Here is a 21,280-nt window from a genome sequence, read left to right as displayed (position 1 = left end):
ACAGCGGGAAGGGAGCAAGCTCCCAACAGAGTGAAATCTAGAGCTAGGTTTTGGTGAAAATGTTAACAGAATGCATTGATAGATCTCTCATACCCCAAATTTGCCTTGCATTTTGTTACATGACCCATGCACTTCAATAATGATATGACTTCCATGAGAAAATAGTCATCTCATTTTGCTCTCATCCTTCTCACAGTAGACAGCAATGGTAGGAACACGATGACTAATCGAGTATTCAAAAGGAACGTGTTAGTTCTATTTGGTGATAAATGCCACATGCAATCTTCATCAGAAAGCTTAAAAGGCACCACCTTGGAATGGATGGAACCCTGAAGTTCCACAGAATGAGAGCAGCAGGTGGAGACACACCCTGACACCAATGAAAAGACTAGATGTCCATTTGTCTTCTCATCAGCTTTGCTACCTGAAGGTACCCCTACAAGCCCACAGTACTGTTATAAACCATGTACATGTTGAGTATCAGTCAAGGTCACCAAACAAGAAGTCACCTAGTTTTGAGAAAAAATGAACTCTGGGCTATTCTTTAACATTCTATGAGATGCTTTCATGAATTTAACTTAAAATTAACAGGATCCATTTATATACCCAAAAGTAGAGAATTCAATGCTTTTAATCCTTACCTAGGGCCAGTCTCACAGCCAGACACAAATTTAAAGCCAAACAACCATATCTTTTTTCTTTTCCATTACGTGCAGAAAACAACAATGACAAAACCTCTGCCTGATGTATAAACAGGGAGAGCAACTGAAATAACACTATCCCTGACAGGTTCATACACAATCTGCTTAATAATACACAAATAAACAAACAAAATCACTCTGCATTTGAAATGCTTTGCAATTTTTGCTCTTACTTTTCATAAGTCTAGTTTCATAAAGAATGTGATCCTCTCATTCCACTCACTCTATGATCCACTCTTATCTCTGCTGTCAATAAGGTGACCAACAGAAGGGAAAAAGCCCTTCTTATCAACAGCAGAAACATTTAATATTTAGTGGTAAATATATGCATGTAGGTGTATGAATAATAAAATATGTTGAAAAAACAAGGGAAGTCCAAACCCATGGAGAATAAAAGATGAGTCCGGGCATTGCTCATATCAGAATAGTGCACTGCATTTAGAATTCAAAGATTCCTTGTTTGATTGCATAAAGCATTTATTGTTTTTAGTTACTAAAACAAATTAAGATTTTTATCTTCTTCCTAGAGTGTCCCAGAGAACAGGCTACTTGTCAGCAGTTAGATATGGATAGATAAAGATACAGATATATAGACACAGATGTAAATGTACATATTACTAGATAGAGATATACCTTAATTGTAGTTGTGTGTGCTCCAGGGTATTCTTTTTCTTCCAGTGTTGACCATCTTTCTATAAATTTGGATACCAGGGAATCATCATAGTCCACTATTTGAAATCCAGAGACGTTTGCGCCTCCAAACTGAATTTTTAATAGGTCTCCATCAGTAAATCCCTAGACATAGAAAACGTATGTCAGGCTTTCCTGAGAATCAAAGAGAACTTAACATTTACCAAATAACTCTATACATTGTGGTTTTACAAATGTCAAAGAACACATGAGCGATAAAAAGCCTAGAGTAAATGTTTGTGTATTTACAGCCAATATTCTGAACCAGTACCTACCGCCATCTTGGCATCACAGTGGATCTTTAATCAATGATTTTTTATTGATTGTACTCACATAAAAGCTCTCTATTTTATTGAGAAATACTGTTATAAGTATATATATATATATATATATATATATATATATGTACTGGTTTTATTTATTCAATCTACAACAGAGCACTACCACAGAGTTAGAGATACTCAGTAACATAAAGCTAGTTCCCAAGAGCTACAAAATGGTAAGCAAGTTATTCCTATTTAAATTGTTCATTCTCTCAGGTGATAAAACATCTTTAAAAGGAGAATGGAAAGTACTAAATGCCTAGTCATTATTTGAGAACAGTCAAATAATTTCATATTAAGTATGCAACTTAATTTTTTATAACATATATGAAAGTTTAAAAATCAATCACTTGCATTATTAGAATGAATTCAGTCATTAGTAAAACTATCATGTGGTGCTTCCATTGATTTCAAATATTGTGCTGTCATAAATTCTATCTCAATTTGAGAGTACATTCTTTCAAAGATGAAATCACAATTTTAATAAATCACAATTATAAATATTTTTACCTTATACATTTACTCCTTATTATTCTGCATAGGATTGAAAACATCCCTGAATCCAAAATACAAGAGAGTCTTTTCTTTGTTATTGATATTAAAAAACATATTTTAATACTATTTGTGTGAAGAAGGATAATTACTTTGTTATTAGCTCATTATTTTGGTTTTTCTTTTCATTAAAATAATGCAAATAGTGCAAGAATATATAGAACAAAAGTCACAGCTTTTCTGCTCTGCCCCACCCATGCTCCAGTTAAGCTGCTTCAAAACAATAAATTTCAGTAATTTTTGTTTTTCATATATTTACCTCCATATTTCTGTATGACACATTTTCACTATTCTTTCTTAATTTATCCATTTTAGATATTTTTTATTGAGTTTCTGCTTATGTCAGATGAGTATGCAATTCATTCACATTTACCTGTTCACTCATTTCCATGTTCATGGTTTTCGTATTTATAATTCTATTATTCAGAACAAAGTCAAATAATGTGGTAGGACTGCATTTTCCTTCTTTTTTTTTCTTTTCTTTTTTTTAAGAGAGAGAGAGCACAAGTTGAGGGGGAGAGGCAGAGAGAGAGAGAATCTTAAGCAGGCTCCAAGTTCAGCACAGAGGCAAGGCTCGATCTCAGAACCCCGAGATCATGCCCTGAGTGGAAATCAAGAGTCAGACACTTAACCAACTGAGCCACCCAGGTCTGACGTTAATAATTGCTTCATTTTTTTCAGTACTATAGTTTTCTATATACCTATCCTTATTTTTCTCTAGTTGCTCCATGAGAACTTTTCATGTTTCATGAGTAAATTTTTTTAAGTAATATCAAACACATCAAGTAATCTGTTTCTCTTTTTTCTGAATATTTAATTGGCAGGAGACCTTCTGAATTGGTGCTTCTTTCCATCTCCTCTGCAACTGTTCCTCTGGAGTGTCCATTCACCATGTTTCCGACTTGTTCGCCCACTTCCTGGATCACTATTCTCTCATGTTTTACTCCCTTCTTCTTCCAGAGCCCTCAATACTTTCCTCAGACACATTGGAGGTAAATTTCTTGAGACACTGAATGTCTCAAGATATCTTCATTTTGCTCTGACACTTGATTATTTTGGCTGGGTACCGAATTTTAGGTTGAGACTCTCATAATCTGACTTTTGTTGTTCTTATTGAAAAATACAATGTCATTATTTCTAATTACTTTTTTATGTGACCTGCTTCATACTTCTCTCTGCCTCCACCTCCCACCTGTCCGAAACTTTTAAGATCTTCTATTGATCTCTGAAATTTCATGACGACATTTTCTTTGAAACATGAAAGAAGTCTCTCTTCTTTCATTGTTTTGTGTACCCAATGGGCATATTTGTGTCATTGAGTACTGGGAATTGTTCTGAATGCTCTTTGATAGTCTCTTTCCCCTGTCTTCACTATTCTGTCTTTCTAGAATGCCTAGTATTAAGATATTGTAACTCTTAGATTAAACATCTAAGTTCCTCACAAATTCCCTGCACACACCACTTCATATTGTATTGTCATTTTGTTACATACTCTGGAAGATTTTTCTTAACCTTATCATCAAAGTCATATAATTTTACTTGTTATTTTAGAAAAAAAAAAACTTCCCATAGGTCTTCCTCATTCCCTGAGTTTTTTTTTTCTTTTTCATAACATACTTTCTCTCTTCTTTTTTTAATTTAATTTAATTTTATTATGTTATGTTAATCACCATACATTACATCATTAATTTTTGATGTAGTGTTCCATGATTCATTGTTTGCGTATAACACCCAGTGCTCCATTCAGTACGTGCCCTCTTTAATACCCATCACCAGGGCGCCTGGGTGGCTCAGTTGGTTAAGCGACTGCCTTCGGCTCAGGTCATGATCCTGGAGTCCCTGGATCGAGTCCCGCATCGGGCTCCCTGCTCGGCGGGGAGTCTGCTTCTCCCTCTGACCCTCCCCCTTCTCATGTACTCACTCTCTCTCATTCTCAAATAAATAAATAAAATCTTTAAAAAAAAAAAAAAATACCCATCACCAGGCTAACCCATCCCCCCAAAGCCCTCCCCTCTAGAACCCTCAGTTTGTTTCTCAGAGTCCATAGTCTCTCATGTTTCGTCTCCCCCTCCAATTTCCCCCCCCTTCATTATTCCCCCTTCTTTATGGATAGTTAATTTTCTTCTCTTTCTCTGCAGATACTCATTACAATTTTAAACATTTTTATTGTGTTTTCTGCCTGCCCTGTTTCTGTTTATTTTATTTATTCATTTATTTATTTGTTTGTTTTGTATTACATCCTTCATGGACCAGACTTTTCTCAAATGCCTGATTCTCTTTGGCTATTTAACACTTAGACACTAAAACATTTCTTGGAATTTCCATGTGCATGGGGGAGGCTCCTTGACAAATGTGCTTCATTGTAAGGTAGGCAGGTGGGGATGGATTGCAGGGGAAGGGGGACATCTCCAACCAAGAGTTTGGAAGATGAAAGCTCTTCAACTCTGAATGGCATTCTTCAATTTTAAATGTCAGTGAAATTTTCAAGCTCTAAGTTCTCAGGAACTGCAGCACTCCTCAGATTCTTTGAACTTACTGATTCACTAGAAGTTCCATATCGTGAAGATACCAAGTATTCAGAAATGGAAAAGCAGAATTTGAATTCAGATAAAATACTAGGTATGTTCCTCCCTAGAAGCATGACAGCCAGCAGGCTCTTGTTTTCTATTTTTTAATTTTTTTTTTTTTTTTTACTTTGGTCATCCGTACATTTCTTTCCTTTTCATAGCATCAGATATCAACTCTCAAATTGATGAGCCACCTTCTGTCATTATTTCTCAATGTTCCAATATAATCTTCTCCATCTGGACATTTTTAAAGATCACGGCTTTCAATGTGGCTCTGTGTTGTTCATCAAATGGCACAATTCACATGGGGACTGACTGTCCAGGCTGTTCTTTGCACAGAATGTGGCTCTGAAGTGAGTGAATACAGAGCTTCATCTATTTTAACCCTTGCTTCTCTGGTAGGGGGTCATTTAGGATCTATAATATCATATTAATGGATAAATTCTAATGAATTTTATAGTAGTTAGCAATTTCATTGGTAAACAGAAGTTTTATCTGAACAATCAACTTCTACTAATAACATGCAGGTTTGAGATTTAATATTCTAAATCACTGGTGCCACCTTCTAGTGAAAACAGTATCTATCAGTTGTAAAGTTCTTTTTTTTTTCCATCATTACTAGAAAGAATGTCTTCTGATATAACAATCTAATATTCCAGAAACCACCTACAGAAACAAATCTACAGGGGTGCCTGGGCTCAGTGGGTTAAGCTGCCGACTCTTGGTTCGGCTCAGGTCATGATCTCAGGGTCAAGACCTCAAGCCCCGAGTAGGGCTCCACGCTGCTGAGCATAGAGCCTGCTTGGAATTCTCTCTCTCCCTCTCCCTCTCCCTCTGCCCTTAGCCTCGTTCCCTCTTTCTCTCTCCCTCTCTCTTTCTAAATAAACAAACAAACAAAAAAAAGAAAAAAATAAAGAAAGAATTCTACATTTGGGTAAATATGAAACCTTTTCAGAGTCCTATTATGCTATTTAGAATAAGCTCTCATTTTTTCCTTCCTTTTCTCATTATCTTCCTGAGTTTGGGGAGGGCAGTTTTCTCAGTCAAGTAAGATCATACTTCCTCAAAGAACATAAACTTTTGCAACGGTGAAGGCTTAAGGTCATTTTACTACTGATCTGAAAACTATTTTGAAAAAAATATCTAACAATAATTCTAAATTGGCTCTGATTATACTTAAGAGAGGGAGATACAACTAACCAATTGGATGTTCCTATAACTGTAATTTGACAGAAATCCCAATGAAAAAGTGATCAGCTACAGGGATTTAATTTCATTGTGTTGCTTACATATTAAATAGAAAATCAGAAATAAATAATAATATATTAATATTCTTGACATTTGCAGCTTTAATTTTTCACTGATGTATTCTCCCAAATGTGCATTTATTTCAGATACTATATTTACTAAAAACTTTAAAGGAATGCACAGAGGGAAAAATTATAAAACACTGTGATAGTGAGAAACAAGAGGAAATTTGAACAATTAAACTTTATATATTTTTGAAAACTTTTCCATAATTAAATATGCCTTCTAAGACAATTTATAAAGTTTGTCAAATATTTCTTACATCACTTATAATAGGAAATTGATGTGGGAAGTGAGTCTAAAACACAAACTCAGAAAAATATTATCACTTCTAATTGATCAATATAATCAAGATATGTTTTTAAAAATAACACTGATAAATGCTGGTCATTCAAAACTATTTTGTAAGTAACTCTATTAAAATTATAAATATCAATTAATTCACCTACCAGATTTGCAATGATATAATGGTAACCTTTAACATGTTTTCCAATGGTAATAACCTAACAAAGATAAAGAAACAATTATTTAATACATGCAAATAATATAAATTAAAATTATTGATGTTATGACCCAATTGAGGAAAAAAGTGGAATTTTATTTTCTGATATTCTATGATGAGTCCTACTTGACAAAATACAATTATCAAATCCAGAGAATATTTCTCTCAGAAAAAAGTAACAATACATTTTAGTGCTTTATAAATGCTATCTTTCAAGAAGTCAATAACTGAACAAATAATTACTTCAGTTTAGTCAACAGTGAAAATACGGTCACAAGATTTTAAGAAATGTAAAATGAAAAGAATATTGAATCCATAATAAGTCACAATTTTATTCCTACAAAAGCTATTTTTCTAAAACATTAGACAGCTGAAACCAACACCTGAGATTTTATATTCACACATCGACACTCAAACTTATAGTAGAACATAAATTTTAAAAAATATTAATAAGCATATAATTCTTATATGAATCTATAAAATAATATTCCCATCTTAAGAGTCTTGAAATGTTTGCAATTTAGTTCAAATGAACATTTTTATTTCCAGCTTGAGGCAGCAAAACATCAGAGAAGCTCATCTTTCTCCACAAATCTAAGTCAAAACTCAATGGCAAGATAAATATGGTCGTCTTGGTAATGCTCACGACAGTTTGGGGCATTACTGAATCAATGTGACTTTTCACTGATCTATAGCAATTCAAGAGAGTACACATTGGTGAAATGACCTCACTATAGTCCTAGTACTTAGATATTCAAATATAATTTTTATGTTTAATAGAACTGTCACACCAATAGAAAGCATGAAATGGCAGGGCTGCAGACAAAATTTCAAACATTAGCCTCGTTTATCCAGACAAAATTTCAAACCATTTCCCTGATGACACAGTTTTGATGGCTTCCCATTGCTTCTAGCATAATAAACAAAATCCTTAATTTATGCTACAGAGTCCAATCATCTTGCAAGCTTCTCCAGACCCTCTTTTTCCATTCTCTATACTAGAGTCTCATCAGCCCTCTGTTTAAGTATTTTTGTACATGAAAAGGCTTCTTTCCATCACCTCAGGACTTCACATATTCTATTTCCTCTGCTTGGAAAGCTCTCTCCACCACCATATCATTTGTCTTATTAATGCTTCAGGCACAAGGAATCTCAGCCCAATGTTACCTCCTGGAAAAAGACTTCCCTGACCTTCCCTTATCCCAGACAAAGTCAGGTACTCCAAAGCAATGCATTTAGTTAAAGAACAAGGGCAAAAATCCTAGGAAAGATTCCATCAAATGCCCCTTTGATGTTAAGTGATAGCTATTTAGAAGAGAGTTAGGGTTTATATCATTTTCTAACCTATTTTTATGTAATACAACTAAATCGCTTTTTCCAAGAAAATGAACCCTCTGTATTGAAAGGAAAATTGTGAAGAAAAGATGTCCTTCTGCATGAAAAATATATTAATTAGCATCACTTGAATTGAGTTGATATGTCCCTCATACTTCTACTGACATCTGTTGATTCTGCTTACTGTTCATTCTACTTTCTAAATCATGTATGTCTTCCTTCTGGGAATTAAAAACAAACAAACAACAACAACAACAACAAAATCATATAAATGGTGCTAGCAGTAGTTGAGTTTAGCATTCACTGAAAGAAAGGGAAGGGATATGAAAATTTACTAGCTCTGCCTCTACATAGGAATTCATGTTGACCATACTATCACATTTTTGCTTTATAATAATCGTTAACATTGCACGAACAATACTAAATTTATATTGATTTCTAAATGTTTCTGATGGCTGAGTCCGTTTTCCCACCCAATCACAATCAGAAATAAGTAACTCCAAGGATTTATTGAATGATAAAATACTCATAATCAACAAAGATTGATTCTCTTTCTAACTTTAAGCTATTATAACAATAAAGTTTCATCACCTCTGTTCTCTTATAAGTATTGATAGAGTGAATAAGTAAATAGTGTTTCCTTCTCTTGAAATGTACTTCAAGCCCACTTTTTGCTTGGTAAACTCTCTTCCTTAAAGGTCTTCCATGATCTCCTAATCTAAATTTTTTTCATAACATCCTGTTCTCTTCATTTATATATATATATATATATATATATATATATAATATATATATTTATATATAAATATATATATACCATCATTATAATTGCATATTAATTTCTGTAAATATATCATAAATATTCACCTTAATGGGGTTTTGCCTGTTTTATTTAACATTACTTTCTTGGATCCACCACAGTGCCTGTCTGGCAAACAGACACTCAAGGAAATTTATTGAATGAGTAAATGAATGAACCCAAGCCAGATAAATGCTGCCAGTATGTGAATTTCTAACTTGCAGTACTACAGTGTGACATGTAAAATTTATCTTCCCCTCTAAACATGGGTTAATGGGGGTACAGATCCCATTCTTCCCTTTCTTTGCATATTTAATTCTAGACACAAAGGATGTCTACAGTTAGTGTTTGCTGAATGATGCAACCGACTATTGTACACACTCATTTAACAAATTCAAGAGTGTCTTTTGAAAATACAATATACATGTGCAAACTCTCTGTACTTTTTGAATGGATGTCCATATGGACATTTAATCATCATATATTTGTTTCAAAACATTCCATTCCATATATTCCCAATTTCTCCATAGTTTCCCTCTTCTAGTTTTGGAAATAATTAATTTCATATAGACATTCACCAACATTTGTTATGATGATCCATGAATACATAAATTCTTTACAAAAAGACTAATAACTATTATTAAAATTCAGTTTTAATGAGACTCTCCTATGAAATTCAAATGAGTTGTTGAGGTTCACATTTGAACACGAGACCTTCAGGTTAAAAACAACCTTAACTTCATCTCCTGAGACAGGAATCCAAGATTTTTCCACGGAAATGTTCACCACTCTGGCAAATAACATTTAGCTCTTTCTCATAACAAGTTAGTTTTATCCAGTTATTTAATATTTTATGCAAGATCCATTTTGTATGTCTTAGGGCCTGTATTATTACATATCAATTAAAGCTGCATCAACATTCATGTTTGCAAAATGTTTTGTGTTATACAAATTAGTGAATTAATTGTCTCCGCAAAGCCTAGAAAGACCTAGAAATGCATACTTAGCTGCATATTTTTCTTCCAGTCCTATATTATCCCAAGGAACTAGCAGCCACTACACACACACACTCGCACACACACATTTATCAGTTGGGAAAAGAAGCAGATACCCAGTGAAGTGGATCTTAACTCACTAAATCATGACGCTGCTTCACCAACATCCCTGGTCACTTAACCTATGTATATAATATAGTGGATCTTATTTTTATCATTAGGATATTACTGAATGGCTGTCCTATCCTAAAAGACCTTAAGTGGAATCAAGGTGGTATGGGAAGCACAGATAAAACATCCTTATGTCCAGTAAGCTTCTCAAACATCAAACACAGACTATGTCTCTCCTACATACAGGCTTTCTCTGAAGACTCAGATGCATTCAGACAATATAGGCTTAATGTTCCATACCGTGCTCTAATGTTTGAAGTTCTCCATGTTTTGCCATGAACTACTCACTTTTCCCTTAGAACCCCAGCCTTATTTTCACTTAATTGGTGGCTATTCCTTTATCTCTAAAAAGTTCAACAAGTTAAATTTTAAATTTCCAACTGAAAATATCGAAGTTTAGGGCAATGCTTACCATATAAAACAGAAGACTCAATAGTTACATATTTAATATAGTTAATGATTAATATGATGTGTCAGCATGATTGAAGACCATCTGCTATTGCTAACCAAAGCCAGAGATAATTTAATTGATGATCTTTGCTGCATCCTACATGAACCATAAAGGAAGAACTGCTGTTCAGCACCTCACACAAATACTCACTGCAAATGCTGACACTGCATGCACATTCTATACTTGGTGCCATTAGAAAACAGAGAGTAGCCAACCTGGTCTACGATGTCGTTTACTTTATCCCGTTCACAGTCTAGGATTACACGCCGTTCCTTTTTTAACTCCAGATCTTGAAAAAGTGATCGGTATGTCTCATCTTTCTTGTCATTGTTAATGTTTCCCACATTGATAGCAGTCACTTGCCATTTCTTTTCAGCAGCAGAATCCAGCACAGCTTGCAGTGTTGATAAGCCTAGGAAGGCAAAGAAAAATGATGACTGATAAAAATACTTGAATAACTCAGAATTACGTTGTGAAATTGACAGCAAATATATTTTTAAGGCTGATATTTTTGTGCAACTGAGGGGATGTTGACTCCTCTAAAAAGCTACAATGATGATCTTTATCAACATCGATTATTTCCGCTTCACATCAAAAACTCTTTTATCTATATGCTGTTGTTCTGACGGAAAGAACCATGGTTTGGGAGAAAATAGTCTCCCCTTCTTTCAGCTCTCTCCGCTGTCTTCTTTCGGATATTACTGAAGAGTAATGTCTGTGATACCTTTGGTTAAAGTGAGATCCAAAGACATTACACACATTTCTTTCTCTTACAGAATGGGAAAGACTGTTTCTTTACATAAGACAGTCTATCATTTCACATTAACATCCTCAAGAGGTTGCAAACATTTTCAGGGAGACAAATGTACATAAGTCTCTGTGAGCATACGAGCCAATAATCTCGATGAGGCTATTATCTTTCCTCCTATTGTCTTTCAGTCGGCAGTTGTTTTTCCTCAGCCTTCTGTCACATCATATTTTTGTTATCGGGACTGATCCCATAGAGATTAAAATGTTCACCTATTAACCCAGATGGTAACAGTTAGTTTTCTAGCTCAGATTTGTTACATTTACTTAACTTTCCAAATGTAAGACCCATTTACTATTTATCAGTAACTTTGCTTATAGCATCATACAACTTAGAAAATTTCTTTTTCTTTTTAATAAAAATACATTACCTCATATGTAGGATTGAGAGGGGAAACAATTGGGGAATTTATTACCTTAAGTTAAATCTGCAGTTTAGCACTTGGAAAAGCAGTACATAAACTTGTCTTCCATATCACTTCAATTCTTCACAGCCAACCTAAATTCTTCATTTCTATTAATAACTTAATGAACAACACAAAATCTGGGCTCCAAAAAGAATTCAGGACTCATCACATCATCTTCTTGATTCCAGAAAGTCCTACATCTTTCTCAGAAGAATGCTGATTTCTTTTTGCCTATAAAATGTGGGATTTACCTAATGTGATCACACTGCTCTATAAATTTTATTAATATGCTACACTTTATTTCAATCTATTTACTATGGCAAAAATACGTACTTCTAAAAAAAAAACTCTCGAAGCTGGAAAACCATTATTAAAAATTGGATTGATTGAATACTGGCCAAGAGTATATAAGATTAGCCTAGAATGTCTTGTTATACAAAATGCAAGGAAGCTCTCCAAAACTATCAGCCTTATGTCAAAAGACTCAGGAGCCAATGTGATGAAAATCATTTTAAGTAAAGATGAGGCAATTTGGATATCAATAAGAATAGTAACTGCAAAAGACTTAAAATATATAACATTTTAAATCCATGAATTCTTATTAATATCTAACAATATAAACTGCCAAAACTGAAACAGCAAGAAATAGAAAACTTGAACAGACTGATAACCAGAAAAGAAACTAAATCAGTGATATTTAAATATATATAAATATCTGGTTGCCTTTGAAGGATACTAGGAGCTGAGTTATTATTTTGAAATTGGTAAATAAAGGAAAAGAAACAAGCATTTTCCTGCCCTTCCTATATGAACTATACTCAGGATAACTAATTAAGACAGCTTTTCCTTTTTGGAAAGATTCCATCTAACAAATGATGAAGGAATATAGATTTAGAATTACAACCATCCTGTAACACCTAGTGAATTAATGAATCAAGGTAACAATCATTAACTGCTGCTAAAAACACAGAAAAAGAGATGACCAGAAGTTACATGTCTCTAAATAGGAATATTTAACATCACCTATGGAGTATTCCTGCCAAAAAAATGAACATGAATCTTGCGAAGCTTCTAGATCTAGCTACCAATTTATAAGGAATATGTAGCAGAGTAATATGCTAAATACCACAGTGTTGAAATCATCAAATTGAAACTCTACATATGTTATTAAAGACTTAAGAGATATATTAACCAATTGGGAGATAGGGACCTCATTTTTATCTTGATTCAAATAAACTGTGGGGAAAAAATGGATGATGATATTATTGAACTACTATTAATCTGCCTGCATATGATAATGATATTGTGGTTATGTTGAAAACAAGAGTATTCTTTCACAACACAAACTGAAATATGTACAGATGAAATGACATGATGGCAGGTATTTGTTTCAAAATAAATGTGAGGGACAAAGGGATATAGATAATTACAGGATTCCTTGCATATTGGTCATTAACAAAGCTGAGTTAAGAGTCCTTGGGGGTCTTCATACTATTCTATTTTTTATTTAAAATATTTCATTATGAAAATTGAAAATAATTTATTTTTATTTCAAATTGGGAAGTTGAACCATAAATTGAACTTAAAGTGAAATTTGTTTTTTTGGCAAAACAATAATTGTTTCCTCTGTCCAGTCATGTAACAAAAACATGGGCTACACAAGAATTTCTCAAGAGAAAATTTAAACAAGAGACCACATTTCAGGGGTGTCTGGTTGGCTCAGTCGTTAAGCATCTGCCTTCGGCTCAGGTCATGATCCCAGGGTCCTGGGATCGAGTCCCGTTTCAGGTCCTCTGCTCTGTGGGGAGCCTGCTTCTCCCTCTCCCACTCCCCTTGCCCATGTTCCCTCTCTCGCTGTGTCTCTCTCTATCAAATAAATAAATAAAATCTTTAGAAAAAAGGAGAGAGACCATATTTCATTGTAAAAAAATTCTATTAATGATAAAATTTCTTTTAAAAACATCATGGATCACCTATGATTTCCATTAGGTATAAGTAAATCTTTCCATGATATAATTCAAACACTTTTCCTGTTTTTCATCATCAGTGAAGATAGAACATACAGCTGGCCATCATGATCAATTCAACAGTTCTCAAAGTGCTTGAAAACAGTTATTAAATCTATCCAGTCTTCTTTCCTGAGTAGGAAAAAAAAAAGCTAATTTTCTAAACCTCTTTCACTATCTAGGTCCTACTTTTCCACATTCTAATCTTTATGCAACTAACTCTTCCTTGTTACCTCCTTAAAAACATTATATCCATGAATGATCTTCCATATGCTATCCCCATATTGTCATATAGCACTGGGATTCCTTTCTTCTAGGCAGAAATTATTTTTGTTTTTATTTAGTCATGAAGTTTACCACATACTAAAATTTCAAGTGGTGATGTTCTTGATATTCTATTCCATCTCTCAACATATATTACAAGAAATTTTAAATATAAATAATGATTTGTAAATGGGTTTCATCAAGTGATATTTCTATACCTAACATTTATTGTCAGTTCATCTTATCAAAGAATATGGAGATGATATATTAAATTTATAAGAATGCATTTAAAGAAATGGTTGAGTTTTCAACTAATTCATTCTATGTGTCAAAAATAACTCACAGTTGGTGTGGATTTTCTGTTATTAAAACTCTCAGAATTAATGTTTTGTAACCTATGAAGCCTAGAAACATTACATCCATTAAGAAACTAAATAGCTCAAGTGATACAATATCAGACTTGATTAATTTAGTGCCATCAGAAGACAATGAATAATATTAAATCATCTAGGGACAGCCAGAAGTACCTCACAATCCATAATATAGTCTGACTCATGATTAAAGAGATTACTGTCCCAAGCTTAGTAATCCATATTCTTAGATTTGTTTTTGTTTTTTTTTTTTTTTTCGGTTAATAGTAACAGACCTCTTAGTCTCTCAACTTGCTTTGTGTTTTCCTCACAACTAAGAGTTTTGTATTAATTTTGGTTACTTTAAAATTAGCAGATCATTTTAAAAATCACTGAAAATACATGTTACAACTATTGAGGTGAAATTAACCTCTTCAAACCTAACACAAATTCATGTTCTTGGTCTCTTGGTACCACATTCTAATTAGGGGAAAAATATTACTTGAGATAATTACTCTTTCCCTTCCACACGAACGGGCATAAAAGTATCTTCATAAATACCTCCACCCCTTAATCAGACTATAAACTTGTATGGACAGTGGAAATTCTTTATAAATATTAGTATACTTCAAGTTATTAGTAAGTGGTAATTATTCTACTGTAGTATCTATACTATATCAGGATATTCGAATTATAACAGAGACTGATTTCTTATTACTGAATTACTCAGAACAAAGAAAGCTTGAGATACGCAGTTGTTCATCTACAAATAGGAAAAAAAACCCCAGAAAATAAACGATTCCTCCTAATCCATATATTTAAAATACATTCTAAAGTAACTCAAGAATATTACAAGATCTAAAATTAAGTTCTAAGCTCTAAAAATTCTCAGGCTTTTGGCTAAAATAAAGAATAGCTAGACTATGTTTTGTTGGATTACATTACCACTTCAAGTACCTAACTTTTGCAAGGCTAGTTATAGTTGTATAACTTATTTGTGAGCTGACAATCACCTTAAAACTCTCCCAAAGTATTACCATCAATACTTCACAGTTTCATCTTGAGTTAGTGTTAATAACACTGTGAGAGAGTTATAGAAATGCCATCAGCCTAAAGACAGGTAAAGTCTAAGTGTTTTAGTTTGTATATTAGTGGGTGGAATTAAAAATGATTACTGCAAAGAGGTATATTTCATTTAGACCACTTCTTTCTTTTCAAAAATATTTTCTTAGTTTCATTTAAAATTCACTGTCCTTATTCATCTTTTAGGCACAGAAATTAATATTTATGATCACTAAATCATGGCAGCATGCCTAGGCAGATTAGATTAACATATATTTCCCTCATTGACTTTCTCAGGAACATCTGAAAAGAAATTTATAATTTGAAAGTATTTTTATTCTATGCATGATTTGTTCTTGGAACTGGAATCAAAGTGCCTTCCCTTCAGGGAACAAATAGTGTGGTTCAAAATTAAAATCAAGACATAAAGATATAAAGCATTAGTTCTGGTTTTACTTACTGTCTATAGAAATGTGTTGTCTTACCTTATTGACATTGAACCAATAAATAAGAAACACATTTTGATTAATGTCTTGGTTCAAATTTAATACATAAAACTATATTTAATGCATTAACATAGGTAAGCCCATTACTCCATAGTTCCAAATGTATTGAAGATCTATCTACCTACTGTCTATGAAGTAATAATATGCTTTCAGGAAGAGCACTGGGTCATCAAGGAGTGGCAGGCTGCTGCAATATGGCTTGGATAAAGAGAAGACAGTGGTCCTAAAACATCACAGTCACCAAATGAACATTTTCAGCACTCCATTCATGGGTAAACTTGAAATAGAAGAAGATGAACTCTACGAAGACCAAGCTGAGTCTATGTCCTCCCTTGTTTATAATTGGGACATGGACTCCTGGACTTGTTGCTCAGCATTTTGATGGATGGTGGGAAGGAAGAAGGGTTTAAATGGCAGTCTTAGTTAGGAGCAGTGCAATAAAAAAGCATAGAACATTTAAATTTTTTTTTCATCCAGCTCATATTTGGGGCAGAATGTTAGTGAGCCATTTTCAAGCTTTGGCCATGCTGCTCAAAAGAACATCAATTAGTGTATTTATAAATTGAAATTTAACAATATAGGGATGCCTGGGTGGCTCAATTGGTTAAACGTCTGCCTTTGGCTCAGGTCATGATCCCCGGGGTCCTGGGATTGAGCCCTGGGTCAGGCTCCCTGCTCAGTGGGGGAGCCTGCTTCTCCCTCTCCCTCTGCCCCTCTCCCTGGCTTGTGTGCTCTCTCACTCTCTCTGTTTCTCTCTCAAATGGATAATAAATAAAATCTTTAAAAAAAAAAACAGTATGTTTAATTATAGACTCTCAGAAAAGTAATTATTAAAAATTGAAAAACAAAAACTGTATGCCAACATTTTGGACAACCTAGAAGAAATGCATAAATTCCTAGAAACATATAAACTACCAAAAGGAAACAGGAAGAAATAGAAAATTTGAACAGACCAATAACCAGCAAAGAAACTGAGTCAGTAATTAAGAAACTCCCAACATATGAAAGTCCAGGACCACATGGCTTCACAGGATACCAAACATTTAAAGAAGAGTTAGTACTTAGTCTTCTGAAACTATTCAAAAAATAGAAAAGGAAGGAAAACTTCCAAATTCATTCTATGAGGCCAGAATTACCTTGATACCAGAACCAGATAAAGACACCACTAAAAAAGAGAACTACAGGATGATATTCCTGATGAATATTCTCAGTAAAATACTACCAAACTTAATTCATTAATACATTAAAAAAAATTCACCACAGTCAAGTGGGATTTATTCCTGAGTTGCAAGGGTGGCTCAAAATTCACAAATCGATCAATATAATACATCACATCAATAAAAGAAAGGAAAAGAACCATTTGGACAATTCAATATATGCAGAAAAAACCATTTGACAAAGTACAACATCCAGACATGATAAAAACCCTGAACAAAGTAGGTTTAGAGGGAACATACCGCAATATAATAAAGGCCATCTATGAAAAGTCCATAGCTAACATTATCCTTAATGGGGAAAAACTGAAACATTTCCCCTAAGGTCAGGAGCAAGACACGCATGTCCACTCTCACTACTTTTACTCAACATTGTACTGGAGTCCTAGTCACAGGAATCAGACAACAAAAAGAAATACCAAATTGGTAAGGAAAAAGTAAAACTTTCACTATTTGCAGATGACAGATACTATGTATAGAAAACCAAAAAGACTGCACCAGAAAACTGCTAGAACTCATACACGAATTCAGTAAAGTTACAAGATACAAAATCAATGTACAGAAGTCTCTTGCATTTCTATACACCAATAATGAAGCAGCAGAAAGAGAAACTAAAAAAACAATCCCATTTACAGTTGCAGCCAAAATAATAAGATACCTAGGAATAAACCTAACCAAAGTGATGAAAGACCTGTACTCTGAAAACTATAAAACACTGATGAAAGAAATTGAAGACGACACAAAGAAATGGAGACATTCCATGCTCATGGATTGGAAGAACAAATATTGTTAAAATGTCTATACTACCCAAAGCAATCTATACACTTAATGCAATCCCTACCAAAATACCAACAGCATTCTTCACAGAACTAAAACAAATAATCATAAAATTTGTATGGAAACACAAAAGACCCCAAATAGCCAAAGCAATCTTGAAAAAGAAATGCAAAGCTGGAGGAATCACAAATCCAGACTTCAAGTTATATTACAAAGCTGTAGAGATCAAAACAGTATGGTCCTGGCACAAAAGCAGATACACAGATCAATGGAACTGAACAGCAAATCCAGAAATAAATCCACAATTATATGGTCAATTAGTCTTTGACAAAGCAGGAAAGAATATCCAATGGGAAAAAGACAGTCTTTTCAAAAATGGTGTTGGGAAGACTAGACAGCAACATGTAAAATAAAGAAACTGGATCACTTTCTCACACCATACACAAAAATAAATTCAAAATGGATTAAAGACCTAAATGTAAGACCATACAAATCCTAGAAGAGAACATAGGCAGTAATTTCTTTGACCTCGGCCATAGCAACTTCTTTCTAGATATGTCTTCTGAGGCAAGGGAAACAGAATAAAAAATAAACTATTGGGACTACATCAAAATAAAAAGCTTCTGCACAATGAAGGAATCAATCAACAAAACTAAAAGGTAACCTACAGAATGAGAGAAGATGTTTACAAATGATAAATATGACAAAAGGTTAGTATCCAAAATACATAAAGAACTTATAAAGCTCAACATCCAAAAAGCAAATAATCCAATTAAAAATGGGCAGAAGACATGAACAGACACTTCTCCAAAGAACACATATAGATGGCTAACAGACACATGACAAGATCCTCATTATCACCGGTCATCAGGGAAATGCAAATCAAAATTACAATGAGATATCACCTCACCCCAGTCAGAATGGCTAAAATCAACAACACAAGAAACAACAGGTGTTGGAAAGGATGTGGCAAAAAAGGAAACTTCATGAACTGTTGGGAATACAAAGTGGTGCAGCCACTGTGGAAAACTGGATGAAGGTTCCTAAAAAAGTTAAAAATAACCTTATGATCTGGCAATTGTACTGCTGGGTGTTTACACAAATAATACAAAAATAATAATTCAAAGGGATACATGCACCCTTATGTTTATAGCAGCATTATTTACAATAGCCAAGACATGGAAGCAGCCTAAGTGTCTATCTATTGGTGAATTGATAAGATGTGTTATATACACACAAAGAATGAAATCTTGCCATTTGCAACCACATGGATGGAGCTGGAGAGTATAATGCTAAGCAAAATAAGTCAGTCGGAGAAAAACAAATACCATATGATTTCACTCACATGTGGAATTTAAGAAAACAAAATGAACAAGCAAAGGGAAAAAATAAAAGAAAGAGAGAGAGAGACAAAGCAAGAATCAGACTCTTAAACTAGAGAACAAACTGATGGTTCCCAGAGGGGAGGTAGGTGGGAGGATGGGTGAAATAGGTGATGGGGATTAAGGAGTGTACTTGTTGTGGTGAGTACCGGGTATTGTATGGAAGTGTTGAAGCACTGTATTATACACCTGAAACTAATATAACACTGTATGTTATCTAACTGGAATTAAAATAAAATTTTTTTAAAGTTGAAAAAAAAAAAAAAAACCTTTATAATCCATGAGTGGCCAGATCCAGAGAGTGCCACATCAAGGACAGACCAAATTGTTTGAAATTGAAGCATGTAGAGATATACTGAGAAATGAATTCATAGAATGTATTTCTAAAGCATGCATAGCAATTTTTTATTACTGCCTTAATTTTCATTGCTTTGCCATCATATTACATTTTAAAAAGTTCATTCATGCATTTATTGCATGATTGAGTTACTTTTCTTCAGCCCTTAACCTCATACACTTCAAGGAAGTACCTCCTTATTTAGTGTTATGTGATTATAAGCATGCATCTTTGTTCCCTTAATTGGATAACAAAATCCCATTTCCTTGATCCAAGTAAAACGCTATGTAAAGATCAAGTCTTTTACTAATATTTTGAGTCTTACACACTTATCTCTGAAAATAGTTTCAGATCCAGTGTAACACTGTTCATATTAAGACAGGAGCAGCTATTTGATAATACCTTGAAAATGTGTCCATAAGGCCGTTTTTGGCTTTAATATATAATACTTAACTTTAATATATAGTACTATAATATTCTTCTAATATTCTTCTCTCAAAAGATGAACTTAAACCCAAATCAACTTGTACAATTTCATGACTGGAGATTATCTCATCACTTCAATTTCATTTAATATTTCCAAAGCATGTATTAATAAAATGACTTCAAAGTGTTTCATGTTCTTTTCACAAGTACATAAACTCATACATCTTCACCTGATCATCTCCCAGAGTTTTTCTTCAGTATCTCTCTTCAAATACTAGAGTTTCTCTTTTTCTATTTATGGCCTCTGTTGTCTATATGACTTTTCCCAAAAGTTCATGTTCACCTAGAGGGAGTCACACTGAGGGTGAAGTATGTCCCTAAAGAAAAATGCCACCTTCGACTTTGTCAAACAGAATTCATCTTCTGATCCTTCAACTTAGCCAGCAAGATTCAGGTTCTCATATCATCTCAAACTTAAAAAACACAGATGCTTAACCCTTATTAATACTATTTATTCAATATCAGCTCTGTTCCAGTATCATCTTAAGTGCTGTGTGTACAGTTAGGAACTGGACACCCAGTGTAATGGGTACTGCCTGGACATTGCGTTCCTGGGGCTTACACCCAGGACGCAAATAAAAGACATAATGTTTGGCCTGTTTGACTAAAACTGTCCCTGGAACATAGTAGGAGCTCAATAGCAGTTCTTGAGTTAAAGAACAAATACTACTATTAATTATAAATTGTGATAAGTACTATGTAGGAAAAGAGGAGACTTCTTTGTGAAAGAATAACAGTATGAAACGCAGCTCTGTGGAAATGTTCTATAAGCTAAGACGTGAAGGAGGAGAAAGAACTAGAGGCGTGTGCAGAGATTTGGGGTGAAAGCGTTTGGTTTGGTGCATCTGGAGACAGTGAAAGAAGGTTAGTTAGATGGATTTAGCTTAGTGAGTGAGCAGGACAGTAGCATAAATTGTCAGGAACTAGAACTTAGAGCCATGTTAGGGATTTTCAATTTTATCTTCATTTTAATGAGAAGTGTTTTAAGCAGAGGAATGATAAGGTCAGAAAAGCATTGAAGAGAATTTACACATTGCAGCTGCTTTGTGGAAAATGGATTAAAGAGAAGCAAGTGTGGAAATGGAGAGGGGAGAGAAGGAACATGTGGTGGTGGCCTGGCCTGGAGCAAAGACAATGAAGAAGAGGGTCCAGAGATAAAATATATTTGCGTGGTAGAAATCACTGCAACAGGATGCAAGGGTGAAAGAGGCATTCAGAATACTCAAAGACTTCAGGCTAGTTTTATTAACGTAACAGAGCTCTAAAGGAGTTAGCAGAGATCAGGAGG

At 34.0% G+C, this 21,280-nt stretch overlaps 1 protein-coding gene across 3 annotated transcripts in view; it reads right to left on the bottom strand.

The window, feature by feature from the left end:
- Nucleotides 1-21,280, bottom strand: part of GRIA2 (glutamate ionotropic receptor AMPA type subunit 2) — a 146,217-nt gene that overhangs the window by 52,736 nt on the left and 72,201 nt on the right. For all 3 annotated transcript variants that reach the window (XM_032413070.1, XM_032413069.1, XM_032413068.1), the window contains exons 4-6: nucleotides 10,610-10,806; nucleotides 6,591-6,644; nucleotides 1,335-1,496 (exon numbers count right to left, since the gene is read on the bottom strand). In XM_032413070.1, coding sequence (XP_032268961.1) covers nucleotides 1,335-1,496; nucleotides 6,591-6,644; nucleotides 10,610-10,806 — 413 coding nt within the window. The remainder of the gene's footprint in view (nucleotides 1-1,334; nucleotides 1,497-6,590; nucleotides 6,645-10,609; nucleotides 10,807-21,280) is intronic.

This window comes from Phoca vitulina, unplaced genomic scaffold (assembly GCF_004348235.1).
Source record: "Phoca vitulina isolate PV1807 unplaced genomic scaffold, GSC_HSeal_1.0 scaffold14, whole genome shotgun sequence".
NCBI classification, from domain to species: domain Eukaryota; kingdom Metazoa; phylum Chordata; class Mammalia; order Carnivora; family Phocidae; genus Phoca; species Phoca vitulina.
This window is presented reverse-complemented; position numbering and strand designations above follow the sequence as displayed.